General features: G+C 39.9%; 1 protein-coding gene across 1 annotated transcript; it reads right to left on the bottom strand.

The window, feature by feature from the left end:
- Positions 1-1,358: 1,358 nt before the first annotated feature.
- Positions 1,359-15,165, bottom strand: LOC129089357 (protein-lysine 6-oxidase-like). The gene is made up of 10 exons (XM_054596770.1): positions 15,063-15,165; positions 10,412-11,116; positions 9,987-10,095; positions 9,448-9,585; positions 9,147-9,303; positions 7,753-7,848; positions 7,523-7,638; positions 2,108-2,223; positions 1,946-1,965; positions 1,359-1,490 (listed from the first exon to the last, which is right to left on the bottom strand). The coding sequence occupies exons 1-10, from the start codon at positions 15,163-15,165 to the stop codon at positions 1,359-1,361; spliced, it is 1,692 nt and encodes a 563-aa protein (XP_054452745.1).
- Between the last annotated feature and the right edge of the window lie 957 nt (positions 15,166-16,122).

Raw genomic sequence — 16,122 nt, 5'->3', positions numbered from 1 at the left:
GTTAAAAGAAAAATTTATATTGGACTTACATTTGCCAGGTTGAAAAAAACATTACTCCAAATAAATCAGAATGGTGCTCCATAACTGCTGGAACAACAACTTTTTGCTAACAAATCCACCATATCAACAGTGATCTCTTCTCCAAACCAAAATAAGGAATAGCCGCAGATGTTATCTACACAATGTGGAGTTAACGTTAATAGATAAATGCACAGTTTACTCCATATCCTCAGGCTTAGTTTAGCTCGTGTTTCGGGTATTGAAAGGCTTAAAAAAGAAAAAAAGTTAGTCTTTTTATAGAAGGTTTGGCTCTAAAGACCCATGCACACTTCTGCAACTTGTAGAGAAATCAATATTTTGACATACCTGCCGTTCCTACACGGACAGACCGAACGTCGGAGCTACGTCGCCATGACGAGAAAACGTAGAGGGAACGTCATGGAAGCGTACGTCACCTTACATTCTAGAATGTTGGACGGAGAACATCGGTTTTAATGATGCATGGACTCGAACCAGTAGTATCAAAGTGATGTTTAACCATGAATTTGGTAGGCATAATATTATATTTCATTTATAATAGCTTATTTAAACCCACAGCTGTATTTTCAGTCAAAGTTCAGGACTTATATATATTTTTGAAAAAGTTACAGTTTTATCTTTTATGTTTGATTTAATTGAAATTAAAGTGAAAATGCCAAATGCCTGCCTAAGGTCTCCCCGTCTGCATATATCAATATATATTAAAAGTAAAATGAATGTGGAAAATGTGGAAAGAGAGAATGTTAGACTTTTTGTGTTGGGTGGTGAACATTTTTTTTGTGAGATTGATGCACTGTGGAACAATTTGGACTCTTGACCTCAGTATTTATAAAATATAGCTATAGACATGCCCAAAACTATTCACTTCAAAATGTTATGAAACACAGTACATCCTCACATTTTAGAAGCTTTAACCAGGGAATGTTTGCAATGTTTGCTGATTGAATTACTGGACGCAAGAAGAATCATGAGAGCAGCTTTGTATCTCCTAAATGATGTGTTTTCTTGAGGGAGCAAAGACTGAATATTTTATAGTTTAGTCACGAACTGTGTCAAAATATTTTCCATATTCCAGACACAACATCCCTCTGCCTTCTGCAGGCCAGGTATGTTTTGGCAGTGAGAAAAACAGTTTGGCCTTTAAAAAGATCTCTCTTTCAAATGTTGAGACCAGAATCTAACTTTTTTAAAACAAATATATCTTGTTCAGATTGCTGTATAAATACCAAGCTGGAATCGCAAAACAACCATCAATCTTTAGAGCGATCACTTTAAAAGGTCCACAGGCCTGGATCTCAGATGTCTGATGCACCTAAAGCCTAATAAACTTTGAGAAAGGCCATGTCTTGGCCGGCTGTCCAAGTCTGAGCCTTTCCGCATACCCGGTCTATGAATCCTGTCAGACAGAAGGCACACTGGCTGAGCCGCTGGCCGTGCAAATACTGGAGTGACTAAGGAATTTCAGACAGAGATTCAGACCAAGAACAACACCAACTTTTAGTACTGCCACCTCATCCACCCAAAACTAATACATGAGTAGGATACTGTTACTACCACAAGTGTTCGATTCCTGTCCAGAGGAGTATTGTTCCCTGGTCTGTTAAGATTCTGGATGGAAAAATCACAGCAGGGCTGAACAACTGCAGCCTGAGAGACCCGATCCTGAATAACAGCTAGCTGCTAATGGATCCAACCAGCCTCCTAAAACACTGAGCAAGGCAGGAAGAGACTAGAGGAGCTTTAAGGTTATGACATCTAGTTCTTATTGAAATTTGATTTTGGTGACATATTCAGTTGGGTTGGTACATTCATGGTACCTATAGATATAACACAAAAAAGACGCAATAGATAAGCTGGAAACAATGCCTAAAATGACTTTTGTTTGAAGGGCAACACAACACCAAACAGTGATGTCACAGTTCTTCACTGCAGCAAGATGAGAAGTTCAGAAATCCGCAAAAACAAGTGTTTCACTAGATGTTCAATTACTATTTAAATTTTGAAATATTTCCTTAACAAACAAGTGCAAATTTGTCAAAAGGAAGGCAGTCTGAACAGTCAAACAAACCCAAGCAGGATCTGGTTGTGAGCAGGCCAGGAGCAGGCAGCAGGTCAACATCCAGGAACTGGTAGCAGGTACCAAGGATCAGAATCAGGTACAGGTTCATGTTCAGGTACAGATCGCTGGAAACCAAACATGGAGGATCTGTCAGGGAATGAGGCCCGTGTTGGAACTGCGAGGCTGATTAGGGAAAGGGGAAGCAGGTGAGTATGTGGGCAGGGAAGGTCAGGTGATCGAAAAGGCGGGGAAAGGTCTTATTGCAGGTCAAGAGGGGGCAGGGACAACAGAGCAGAATAATACCAGGTACTAAGTACAGTAATATTTGAAACCAAAGTTAGAAAATGTTTAACAACAGAAAGGACACAATAACTTTAACATTAATGAAAATTTAGAATCGGAACCAGATATAAAGATAAAATAAGTCCCCTTAAAATATAACCACAGTTTGGTGTGTAATTTATATAACTTCAAAATAATGCGATGTATGTTGACGATTTTTTTGTATATGATTGTCTACAAGCAAAATGTAGACATAAATTGTTGCCATTTTATGTATAAATTTACTCGTAGACGAACCCAAAAATAAAAGAAATACTAGAAATGAGTTGCTTTCCTTTTAAACAGAAAACTTTGTATGATCAATCAGGGTTTTTCAGTTTTCTTCCTTTAGTTGACAAATCAACAAAACTTTTTTTTAAAGAAAATCAAACAAGGAATTATATTTTTAATAAAATCTTTATCTCTTGATGCCAGAAAATTAGAAGCTCACAATTGCTTGCAGTTTTGCCATTTCTATTATGTCCTGGAGCTTCCTTTAGGCATTTTAAAGTGAACAAAACAGATTATTGCAAGAGTTTAAAGAGCTTGCATGCAGACCGTACAGTGGATCCACAATCAAAGAAAAGCAAATCCTTTGAGCTATCCCGCCAAATACCACCCAAGTCACGATACCACCCAGCTTGAAAGAGAAACACAATTCATCATCAATCCCACTCAAAGATGACTCCTGTGTGTTCTGTTTCAGCACAAAATGTTGCTTTTCTGTCTCTTAAATATACAACAGTGTGTCTGCTGGTTGTGTAAGTGACCCCCGGGTGAGGAAGTAGCCCAGTGTGTCTGCCCTACACGCCCTCGCTGGTCCACGGCTGACCTCAGCACTGTTCCTAATCTCAACGGGATGACAGAACTGCAAAGGAATTTCTCTTCTCTGTGCCTAAACCAACCTGTCAAGACACTCTTTTTTAAGGCTGAGCACGTTCCTCTGCTACGTCCCCGCCGGCTCTCACGTGGCCCGTCTTTGTTGAAATATGACCTGGAAATACCAAACCCTAGCCTTAGTAACCTCTCCAAACACTGCCCACCTACGTGCAGATGCGTCGGGAAAATGTCTCTCCCTGCCACAGTATGTTCAGTGTAGGCTGCAGATAGATGGTAAAACTCATCCCCTCCTCACCTTACCTACCTGTACGCTGGATTGAGTTTGTTGAGGCCAAATGAGAGGTGCCAGCCTCCCTTTTTTCTTTCTTTGGCCTTTTCCAATGCTGTTACGTGCTTGTGTAAGGCTAACGAAAGACTGCGTCCAGATGCTGGTGTGAAGCTCCACAGCTGAGCAAACAGTTTCTGTCTTCTCTACAGCATGACATGTTTAAAATGACATGCTGGTCCAAAAAAGGAGGAGACCAGCTGAGTTCTGAGGATCACAGTCAGCCAAACACTCATCACTTGATCGGCTTGTTAGAACAGCTTAAAGTTCAACATCCCTTGAATTTTTATTGGCTCTGGGGATGGCAATCTTGGTTTGACTTAAAAGTGAGTAAAATAACAATGTCAAGAGAGTGAAAAGTTAGCAAAAAATCTGAAGATTAACGCCAAATGGTGAAACAAACAAGTCAATCCTGCAGAATCTTTGATTATAAACACATGGCAATGGATGAGATCTTTCTTGGTGTAAATCAAGCTGGAGGCCAGGCTTGGAAATGGCTGATAGTCTCTGCAAACAGATTCTCTATTCATATGCAGAATTTGTAGGCAACTGGACAAGATTTTGGCTTAAGAAGCTTTCTGGTTTCAATTTGTAGTCTGAGTAGTATTGACCAATCAAACTAGATCTCTAAAAGAGTTTGAGTGCATTGGCCGAAATGCAATCTCAGAACCCACCAACTATTGTGTGACCATGATTTAGCTTTTTATTGCTTTAAGATTAGCTTGTGATCACTTGTGAAACAATGAGGTCGTACACGTCATCTCCCAACTCCATTCTCGCATCTGAAGCTGCTAATCGGACTGACATTTAGAAGAGCACGGAGAAGGAAGACTTGAGCCGAATATCCGTTGGCTACACCAGAACCCCAGAAATAAAACTCGTGGCTCCAAAGAGGCGTATCCGTTGTCAGACGATTGCTGAATGATTGATGTCTGTTCTGTCTGTCCAACAATTTGGTCCAGACATGGAATATCTCAACAACTAATGGATAGATTGCCATGGCATTTTGTACAGACATCCATGGTCCCCAGAGGATGAAGCCTAATCACTTTATTGATCCACTTACTTTTTTTCTAGCTCCACCGCAAGGTTGACATTTTAGCTTTTGAGTAAAATGCATTGGATGGATTGCCATGAAATCTGGTACATCCCTATCATTTGTTCAAACATGTCCAATACTTTGATCTGTGACGAACATACCTGCAAAACTAATGATATTCTTACCAGCCTTAGCTGTTCTTTGTGTTAAGTGCTAATTAGAAAATGTTAGCATGCTAACACCCTAAACTAAGATGTGAACATGGTAAAAAAGAGTGAGAAAATGTGCTTAGCATTAGCATGCTCACAATAGTAGCATGCTATTGCTAGCATTAAACTATAAGCACTGCTACTTCTAAGTACAGCTTTGCAGAGCCTCTTAAATGCTGTAGATTCTTAATACCTCTGTTATCAGACTTTAAAATTCATAATCAACCCCCCGCTACAGCGATCCTTTACTGAAATAGTCACTGTCTGTAAATATTGTCCTTAAAACTCCCAGACAGACAAGAAGGCAGTTGACTCTACAGGAATCAGGGGATTTTCCAGAGACTTTCAATAACATAGACAATCTACTCTGGCATGGAAGCACCTTTGTGACTTCCAACGTAAACAATTTAAATTGTGCTTAATCTTCCCGTTACGCTGCTTTTTTTAAACCAAGACTGAGCTCTGTTTCGTTGTAAATACCCAACATCTGTGCGTTTAACAGGGCATACATTGTCTGGAGCCTGCATGTTTTCCAGTACATCATTTAAAAACTGCTTTATGATATATAAAGAGAGTGATTTGTTGGAGGTAAAAACATCTTTGAACAAGCTGAAGCACCACCACCTCCAGAGAGAATACAATCTTTACACGATTAGTGCTCCTCCTGCCATTAATTTGCTGTCTGACACAGTCGAGGGCTTGCTGCTAAAACACATTTGTTCCTGATAAAAACATCTTTGAAATAATTGCTGGAGATATTCTCTGATGGGTTGTGTTAATCCTCCCAATAATCCCAGTGCTGTCGCTTTAGACAATCCCCAAAGGATCTGAATGAAGCCATGATTTGATGGATTTAGGGCGAGAGAGAGTACACAGAGGACGAGAGAGTGAGAAAAGGCCTCCATTCATGGTGCTCCGCCTGTGTTGTAGTAAATGGCATGGCTGTATAAGATCCGACAGCTTGTGTCTTCACAGAGGCTTGTCAGCAAACATGCCGCCAGCTTCTGCCTGCAGGCCTATTTGTCTCTGAGGCCACGATCCGCACGCATCACTCAAAGTAAAGCCCACCATTCAGCAGCACAAGGACGAACCATTGATTCAGTCCTGCACAGCGCTGTGATGCTTTCTATTAACACAATGCTTTTGTCTACAATCCTGGATTCAAAACTATTAAAAATGTATGATAAAACGTCGACATGCAGCTAAAATCCAATTATAAAATCTTCAGAGATCAATAGATAAACAACTTTGATATTTTGGTATCTTAGAAGATTAAACGGATGCCTGTGGTTATCGTTCACAAGAAAATTAAGAATTGTTATAATAACAAACTCCTCTCTCCTCACAAGATTTATTGCCTTAAATCCAACATGCCAACAGAATATAATACAGTTTTCAACAATGTTTTAGCAAAATTAACAGTTTTCCAAAACAGTTTTCCCTTTTTTTTCATTCACTCAGTTATACACAAGCACACATTCTTTGACATACTACTCTTACTATTTAACATAAAATGAGATATTGCAATTTGATGATGTGACCACAGAGTGGTTAAAGAATAACTGATATTCTGCATTTTCCATATTGTCAACACATAAGATGACCAAAAGCAGCAGTAAATTGATCCTAAAGTACTAACACATTCCCCATCCAGCAACTTTAAATACTAATTTTCACATCCAAATCCGCGGCCAGAAATAATCCCCAATAAATGCAGCATTTGCTCCCATTTCAGTAACATTTGCAAAATATTCAGTGCCCAGAAGTTTGGGGAAATTTTATAAAATGAAAACAAACGAAAATTAATTTTACCTTTTTTATGCAAATATCTCTCTTGAACCAAAAAAAAAATCAGAAAGTATTGAGAGACAGACGTTTTTCTTTACCTTTTGCTTGATCCTTCCTGTTTCTTGTTGTGTCCTATCAAGTTGTGATACTAGGGCCTGAATCACCCACTACCTACCACTTTTCCGTCTATGCCTGACCCAGACTACCTCATTCCTCGGACCGTCAGCTAGCCGAGCCCCAGAGATGACTTTGATGCTTTCATGAGATTTATTGACAAAAACAAAAATACAGAATATCCTGTCCTTCAAATAAAAAAAATAAAACACAGTACACATAATAGCAACAAAAACAATGACACAAAGCAGAAAAACAAGACAAAGACAACATGAGGCAACAACACATTTCAAGCAATAACCAGCATTCAAGAAAAATGTATATGAACACAGTACTTGTATTTGTTAAGGCAAAAAAGATGATATCTTTTAGTTATGACTTAAGGCACATTTGTAGAAATACACAATCAAGTAAATGTGAGGATCTCACTAGTTTAATGTACAAAATATGTGTAAACATTTGAATTTATTTCTAGTAAATGCAACACTAGTATATAGCAGGAATGTAGCACACAGTTAAAATTAAAAACTTTACCAATTGCACTTTTCTTTAGTCATAGAGTTGATGTTGCTGCCCAGCACAGGGAGAGATGTTTGCTGCAAAATCTCCTCAGAGAATTTTTGAAAAAGAAGATTTCAACCCCTGAAGAAGGGAAGAAAGAGATAAATTAAAATACAGGCATCCAAATTGAGAACACACAAGACTTGATACAGAATCTCCCAATTGTCATCAGAATGTTTTGCCCTTTTTTCTGATTTACTCGTTCAACAGAAAGACTCGTACGGTACCTTGATACTCGACAGTTGCGTGTCTGAACATAAGTTCCTGTGTATATGATGTCACATCTCACTACGTTGTTGGTGAAGTCCGACTCCAGGACGTGGAAATTGGGATTGACAGTCACCTGAAATAAATAAAAAACAGTTTGAGCAGCTCAGCAGGCAGGTTAGCTGAATAAATAAAATCTCCACATTGAGAAATGTAACAGTTGTTGTAAAGTCAATTTGACTCGTGTTACCTTCAAGATGTAGTTTCCTGGAGGAACGTCGGTGATGTCGATCCACTGACAGTCGATGTTAGCAGCGTATGTGTCATGGCATCCTGGACTCAGTCCCTGAAAACACAGGCCAGACGCCCGTCAGTGAGGTTTAAAGCTTTGACTCAGGCTCTTCAGACGACTTTGACTACTTTTTTCCTACAAGGCCGCAAATGAGGCACATTTGAGTTTCAGTTATACAAACAGTTCTTTGGAATCGAAGCTGTTACACGAAACCAGCGCTAAGCAGTGCAATGCCAGAATTAAAGAGCCCAGACAACAGTTATAATAAATATTCCCCTTTCTCAGGAAGTATTTTTTGATTATTTGGCTTATACTGGAGTTTAAAATAACATTTCTCAGAAGTGGATCTGATGGATTGGTGAATAAAGTAACAACGGAGAGCCTTGCATCTTACAATATGTTTCGTTTGACTAAATAACATAGAATAAAAAAATGTACATTGTTAACACACCAAATAGGGGAGATGTTTATCTATATGCAAAGTGATCCAAATTTGCAGATTAAATCTAGCTATTTAGGCGGCTTGCTTACTGTGATTATTTATTATTGAAAAACAAAACAAGTCCTTCCCTTTTAGATTTTTCTTTTTGAAAATATCCCTCATAAATGCCCTATCTTTGTTGATAAGTTGTTGACTATCTGCAGTTTAAACTGAACACGCACTACATTATAAAGGTCTCCTACTAAAGTTGCTTCAGTATATTACTTTTCTTCTTAAATTTTAAAGTTCTGTTCACCAGACCAGACCTCAAGATTGACTCACTCAAGACCAAGACATAACTATTTCATTCAGTTCAATTCATCCATCCATCCATCCATCCATTTTCCGTAACCTGCTTATCCAGTTAAGGGTTGCAGGGGTGCTGGAGCCGATCCCAGCTGTCAATGGGCGAAGGCAGGCAGTACACTCTGGACAGGTCGCCAGTCTGTCGCAGGGCCAGTTCAATTCAAACCAAATGAAATGTGAAGTGCAGGATTATGAGTCATCACTGTTTCTGTTGTCGTTGAGAAGGTTTCCTACTGTCTGGTGAATTTATATGTTTTAACATTCTGTTGGAATGTATTTTATGAGCTGCTGAGTGACTGAAATGTCTAGTTTTCATGAGACGTCTATACAGGACTGTTACATGGATAACTTCCAGTACTTTGTACCGTACGTTTTAACCATTTAACCTGGGTGTCTTTTAACTTTGTTCGTATTTAGAGATGCCTGTTATTGTTTCTGATTCCTCCTTCCTGATTTCATCAGGTCTCTCTTGCATCTTGAAAGACATCTTGATCTCAGTGAGATCACCTGATAAATTAAAGGTTAAATAACATTTTCTTAACCAACTGTATGAGTGTATATGTACCTGTGTATGAGACGTGCAGGCGTAGCGCCGCCTGAATCCGGTGTCACAGCCCGTGTCCTCCAGGCAAAAACTGGCCTTGTGTCCCTCCGCAACTTTGCGTCCCGTCTCGATGTCCAGCAGGTCGTAGTTACTGAAGGCGTCCATGCTGTGGAAGTGTCTGAGGGGGTCGAACATAGAAGAACAACAGCTTCTTAAGTGAATTTTGAGGGTGTGGAGTTTTTATCAGAGCTGAATGGAGCTGCTTGAATCATAATATTTAAGTGATACAAAGTAATTTCAGTTTGATTCTGAGTGAACTCACTGGTGACAGCTGTGCCAATCCCACTGGTATCTCGGCTTGACAGGAAGGAAGTCAGTGGTGCCTTGGTTCTTCACTTTCTGGGGGAAGCGCAGGAGGACTCTGAAGTCGATGTCTCTCACGGCCGGTCCGTAAGCCGACCTTGGATGGATCAGAGGGGAAACGGGCATAAGCTGCGTTGGAAAGTGCTACTGGCTGAGATTGTTGTGTCGAGTGCAAAGGGTTTGTTCCATTGTGCTTAATGCTTTTGGGGAAATCAACCCAGAACATTTACGTCTTGGCAGGACATCATGTTGGAGAATCACTGCTCCATAATAATAACAAACTGTTTTTGTAGCTCTTTGAAGAAGAACAGTTGTGCAAAGTTATACAGATGTAATTGAAATGTATCCTCAAACAACCAAAAGTTGTGCAGAAACAGGTTGATCTTCAATGAGCAGTAAAAACAAAGGAAATACCAGTGTGTCGAGTGTGTGCAGGTGTGTGTCTGCTTCAGTGTCTACGTGCTGGGGAAGTGAATCACTTTTGGCACCACAGATTACCTGGCTAGACAGTTCTCCTCAGCGGCACAGCGGAGCGCAAACATCTGCATGCGTTGGATATAAGCACCGGCTTGGATGGCATATGGGTCTGGTATGAGGTCTGGGAGTCCTGGGAGAGAAGATTAAAGGGACAATCCAAGTTTTCAGTCTGAGATCTTAATGTTTGCCAGTTTATTCATGCTGAGAATAATTCACTGACAGTAGACCGTGTCCAGACTGAAAATGAGAGTGTTTGTTGGCATAAATCAAAGTGTTTTACATTCCTGAGTAAATTCATTCTGGGATCCAAAGCCCAGATGATATTTTTTCCATTCTTTCCATTGATTTTCAGTGAGTGAGACATGAGCTGATTTAAAAAACGTATTCTTGTTCTTACAATATTAACATCCATGAAAGTTATTATGTAATGAGGACGCTTCACTTACCATTTTGGAAATATCTTGTTCCATATCCTGTGCCAGGCGGACGGCGCGTTTGGGCCACTGACCTCCCTCTGGCTGGATTGGAGTTGTAGAAAACAGAATTCCTGTGGTTCTTAAACGGGTTCCGAGGGTCATCGCTGACCATGTCCTCTCCATTCCTGTTTGATTCATCCTCAGTCAGTGCAGCGGATGGAGCAGGAGCCCCAGAGTCCCTTTCCAGAGCTGTGGGATATTCTGAGATGGATTGATCCGACTGCCTGGACACAGACTGTTGGTACTGAGCACCAGGTCCTGGTTCTCCTCCTCTGGTGTGCAGTGCAGCAGCTCCTGCATCACTCTGCTGCCTGGCCGCTGGAGCACGACCATTGAAAGGCACATACTGTCTGACATCTCGCACTGACGTTATGGATCTGGCCTCTGCGGTGTGGTCAGTTCTGGACTGTCTGGACTCAGTTCTGGACTGTCTGGACTCCACGGGTCTCAGCAGCCTCGCTCCTCTGTGCGCTCCCAGCATCTGGCTCCTGGTGCTCTCCCTCCGGCCGGAGACATGCAGCCTCGACTGGGTTCGGGACTGAACCGGAGCATGGTACTCTGACCCAGTGCTCATTAAACTGTAAACCTGACCATTGTTCTCCCACTGGATCCGGTGCCGCCAGGGCCCAGATGTGCGCTGCTGCTGCTGCTGCCCACAGATGGGGGGAGTTGTCCCTGGAGGAACAGTAGAAATAAAAGTGCAACTTTTGCCATAATAACACAAGAGAGAAAAACAAAACCCTGCCTGTAAATCAATGATAAATTAGATTATGACATGAATTTCTTGCACAAAACGTTTGTGTAAAGTGTCTGATCAGGAGTGTCTCTCTGCTCATCAGTCCTGACAGGAGCAGAGGAGGACTGGAGGACTGGAGGTTTCTCTCTGCTCGTTTATCGAATTCAGCCAAGTTTCTTCAAGTCAAACATCTTAGCAGAAAGATTTAACCCCTGCCTGTCCGAGTTCTGTTACACAAGACTTACACAAGGATGTTTGCTTAGGCAGCTTTACGCACTGGTGTTAACTGGAGTCATCTCAATGCTACTGGTCAAGAACCAGTCCACCCAGTAGAGGGGAAAACAAAGATTATCTGGTTTTGATTTCACCTAAACATCAGATATCCGGTGAAAATATAAACAAAGCTTTAAAATGCCATTAGAAAACTCAAATAATCATAATAATCAGTATTTTCCATAATCATTTTATCATTGAAGTGCCTCACATTGGTTAGTTTATCAACATTAATAAACATATCAAATCTCAGTTCTATTTAAATATACTAACAATGTGCACCACATGTCTTCATGCAGGACTGATCTCCACCACACGGTGGCAGGAGCGTCTGTGTCACCCTCCTGCAGACTCCATGGTCTTTAGGAGGGTTGTTTCCAGGTCCATAAAACTTTTAAAAACTTTTTATTATTGATCACATCTGTCCTGAATGCTATTTGTGTTTTGCACACAGTCCAAAACTATATTGTCAATTGAACTATTGTTTTGGCTAAATTCTATATTCATAGCATTTTAATGAAACTAATTTATGATGTATCCTTAACTTCCCTTATTATTATTATTATTATTATTATTATTATTATTTATTATTATTATTACTCTTTTTAACAGGAAGAAGTATTCCGATTTTTCTTTAAAGTAAAAGTAGCGATACCACAATGTATAAATACTCTGTTACAAGAAAAAGTCATGCGTTTAAAATCTTACATAAGTAGAAGTACATTAGAATGAAAAGAATACGACTTACTATTCACAGCCAGAATCTGTAAGGTTACTACTAACACTCTCACATAGATATCTTGGACTAAAGAGTACAATGTTTGTAGCATAAAGTTGAGTAAGAGGAACTCCAAAATTGTATCTAAGTAAAGTACTTGAGTAAAATTACTCAGTTACATTCAACTGCTGGTTACTGAGGATGTCACACAAGCTGATTGCATTAACTAAAAGTAATTTAAAGCATTCATTCACACCGAAGGAGATCAGAAATACTAGTAAGTACTTTGTTTGTTTTTGTATGTGCTTACTTGTTGATTTAGCTATTTGTATGGATGTGATGATGTATTAAAAAGGGGGTTACATTTGTACAATTATTAAACTCACTGATGTTGCCTTTTTAACTCTGTGGCTCAATGTGGCTTTGACATGAAGACTATTCTAACTTCATTTTGTTTTCAGGTAAGGAACTTATGTCGCGTGATATGGGTCACAGATAGGAGAGAATACACACTGCTCAGTTAATGTCACCTCTCACATGAGGAGCCGTGGTGTGTGTTTCCTCGGCCAAATAGGGCATCAGGGTGGTGAGACCGCATGGTTTTCTATTCTTAGTCAAAGAAACCTTCCCCCTGCCCAAGCCCCGCCGCGCCCTCTGCTCCAGTCCACATTTATAAGAGCCCCAGATCCTCGGCACTGGTTTGGCACAAGACTTCCTCAGCAGGACATGTAACCCACAAAATTTAGCCAGTAAGTATTAATGTTGAATTCAGTCTTTCTTGTGTGTCTGACCTGGAAGTAAACAAATCACAACAAATGTTGCCACAAAAAATACCTAATCTTTACTGTAATCTAGTGCTTGTACATAAAATAAAGTTTTTTGGTTGTTTTCATGGTACACCTTCAGCAGCAGCAGATCTTTCCCCGAGTGAAAGACTAATTATTTTACGCTTTGAATATATCTTATCCCATGAATCTAGGTATCCAGGGCAGCTCACAGCTTTGCTTCTTGTGAGATTTAACGACGATGGTGGTCTTAAAATGGTTTTACCACAAGAAGGAATACACCTGTTGTCTTCCCCTGAGGCCTCACACTGCCAGTCTGAGGAGTTTACAACTATATGATAAATCCAGAGGGTTTACCACAGATCATGGGGAGACAGTACAGGTGAGATGCTGAAAAAAAATGTGTGAAGACAGTGAAAATTATTAAATAAATCTGTTGCCCCATTGTGTGGACATTTAGTTCCACCTGAAAGCAACAAGTGTGAATTCTTTCTAACCTCAGTTAAAATAGAAGTGTCTAATAAATGATGAATTGTATGTTATTTGACGACTGCAGATCATCAGGTTTCTTGTGACACGTGTTGCTTGTCTTTGATTAACCTTTGCCGTAATCAGCACGGTCAGCTCTGCTCACATTTCAGGTTTGAGCATCACGCTGCTGTATCTATCTTCACGTTTTGGTTGATATTCGCGTGACAAATTAATGTTGAAGGCACGTGTGAGCTATTAAAAACCGTAGAGTCTATGAACCTTGAGCCAAACTTAAATGATATACCTTCTGATATTAAGGGCTTTAAGCTTTACCGTGTCTGACTGCTCCTTCTTCTGTTTAATACTTGAATGAATGAGCACAACACACCATTTATTTCTTTATTTAGTGTTTTAACGTCATTGCAAACCGATCAAGTGCCAGTTACCTAATCCCCCACTTTGTGACCTTTTAAGAGGAGACACTACAGTCAAAAGCATTGTTTCATGCACTGGTCAATGTTGAGATTTTAAGGTACATACAATTTCAGAAAACTTGTTATGCAAAAAAAATGTTGCCTTAATGTAATTTATAAAATGTGAAAGTTTTCATGGTGATATATATTATTAAAAATCTTTATTCACCTGGGATTTCTCCCCTTACAGACTGAATTAATGATGAACACAGGGACAACCTGTTCCTGTATCTGTATTAAGCATTTAAAAGTTGTATAAAATAATTTAATAATTAATTAATAATTAATTTAATGGTTTATAACACACTTTAATGTAGCTGTAAGCAGATATAAGTGTTTATTCATTTATTTCTCTTGGTCTTAGTATAAAATCTATCAGACAGCTGCAGCTCCTTGACCATCGCGTTGGCTTCCTGTGTGTCGAAAGATAGATTTTAAAATCGTATTTCTTGTCCACAAAGCAATAAATGGTCTTGGGTCTAGTCTCAGTACCCCTCAGGTGATTTGGGACGGGTTCACTCAGTGTTCTCATAACATCAAAACCAAGCAAGGTGGAACGAGCTTTTTCTTTTCTTTTTTTTATTCCTATTCTGTCACTATTAATTAGCTTTTTAAAAAACTTAATCTACTCGATTTCGATTTTTGCTTTTGTTTTCATTGACTTTAAATTGCAATTTTAATGTTTCTTCGAGTGTTTAATATATTTCTATAAAGCACTTTGAATCGCCTTGTGTCTGAATAGTGCTCTATAAACAAACGTATATGACCCAGTAAAAACTACACTGTTTAATAAATGTCCTATTGGAGACAAATACTTTACATTAATAAGCAGTTAGATTATCATTATACTTGCTCACAGCAACACTACAGCGTGTTATAAACCTTTTGTTAGATGTTTATATACAGCTTGTAAATGTTAAATAGGGGGACTTCAGTTGTTCACAAATGTTTAGTCACAGCCGTAAATATTCCTTTCATTGCCTCAGTGGCATAACCACAACTGTTCACATGCCTCAGGGGTCCTCGCTCGCCCACACAGGGGATCTGTACAGCATGTGACAGCTGCTCATCTCTCTCGTGTCCGCCTAAATATGGACGCCACGGCTGTACTTTTGAGGGTTGCCATAGCGAGCGGTGACGTGGGAGCACAAGGCTCTCACCTTACCGGGCGTCGGTGGCGTGTGGGGACTGGCCCCCTGAGTCAGGGCAGGCGGTGCAGCGTAAGGTGGGTGTGTGGCAATCAGCAATTGGCTGTACACTAATTTCATATACTCCCTCTAACACCCAGGGCACTTGCTCTAAATATAAACTGACAGACCAGCTACTCTCTGTTCAGGGACAACTCGTGGCATCTAAAGATTCCCAGAAACGTATCACAAGACCCTGAACCCCCCCCAGTACACCCTTCGTGGCTCCGCCAGAGTAATGTGTAGTGTGCATGGTCAAAAAACTTATATGACACTACAGATTTAAAGTATGCTTGGACTATAAATCCTTAGTCATCACTGCCGATCAGACACAAGCCATTTGTTTTATGGTTGATGCTGTGTAGTCAGCTGCAGATAGAACAGACAACCCTCAAGGTGACCACATCATTCACTGGATTTTTAGTATTGAAATATCAATAAAAGTAAAAATGTACTGCTCTATGTTTACCCTCATTTCTGTGCAGAAGGTGTCGGCCGAAGCTAGATTGATGTGGGTGACTTTTGAAAAGACGTTTGACCTTTTAGAGAAGTAGTAAACTATCAGTGAAAAGGACAAGCCCTTTCACTTTGTGTCTTGATTTAGTTGATGCCAGTAATTCAAATCAATAAAGTGGAGTCCTTTATTCTGAAAAGCTACGGGCTAAAATATAGAAAGGTTATACGAATATAGAGGTTATTTAGTTATTTCATGTTACTGGATGTATGTATTGTTAGCACAACATCATAACAAGTCTTCAACAACTCTGTAGCAGACTCTGACCTTCCTCCGTGAAAGGTTTACAGAAATATCGTGCAGGAATTTAGTGCTTTGGAGGGGGACAGTGTGTTCTGAGAAATGTTCCTCTTCAGTTTACAATTTTTTCCTTAGCTTGTTCATTATTACACTCAATGCTTTATAGAAAGATGTAGCAGCAGACAGGAGATTCCGGGAGAGAGGGATATGACATGCAGTAACCAGGGACGTGCACTTATATGGCAGGCGTCCAAAGTCAATTTTAGTTCAAGGCTATTATTTTC

This window comes from Anoplopoma fimbria, chromosome 3, assembly GCF_027596085.1.
Source record: "Anoplopoma fimbria isolate UVic2021 breed Golden Eagle Sablefish chromosome 3, Afim_UVic_2022, whole genome shotgun sequence".
Classification (NCBI taxonomy): Eukaryota; Metazoa; Chordata; class Actinopteri; order Perciformes; family Anoplopomatidae; genus Anoplopoma; species Anoplopoma fimbria.
Note: the sequence above shows the minus strand (reverse complement) of the source record. Positions and strands in the feature narration are given on the sequence as shown.

What these genes read in the sequence shown, in the direction of transcription:
- LOC129089357 (XM_054596770.1), bottom strand. Translation starts at nt 15,165, where the DNA reads ATGAAATTAGTGTACAGCCAATTGCTGATTGCCACACACCCACCTTAC. An exon ending in GAGGAGAACTGTCTAGCCAG is followed by an intron (nt 9,586 to 9,986) that starts GTAATCTGTGGT and finishes GATCCATCCAAG; the next exon opens with GTCGGCTTACGGACCGGCCG. An exon ending in CGCAACTGTCGAGTATCAAG is followed by an intron (nt 2,224 to 7,522) that starts GTACCGTACGAG and finishes TTTGGTTTCCAG; the next exon opens with CGATCTGTACCTGAACATGA.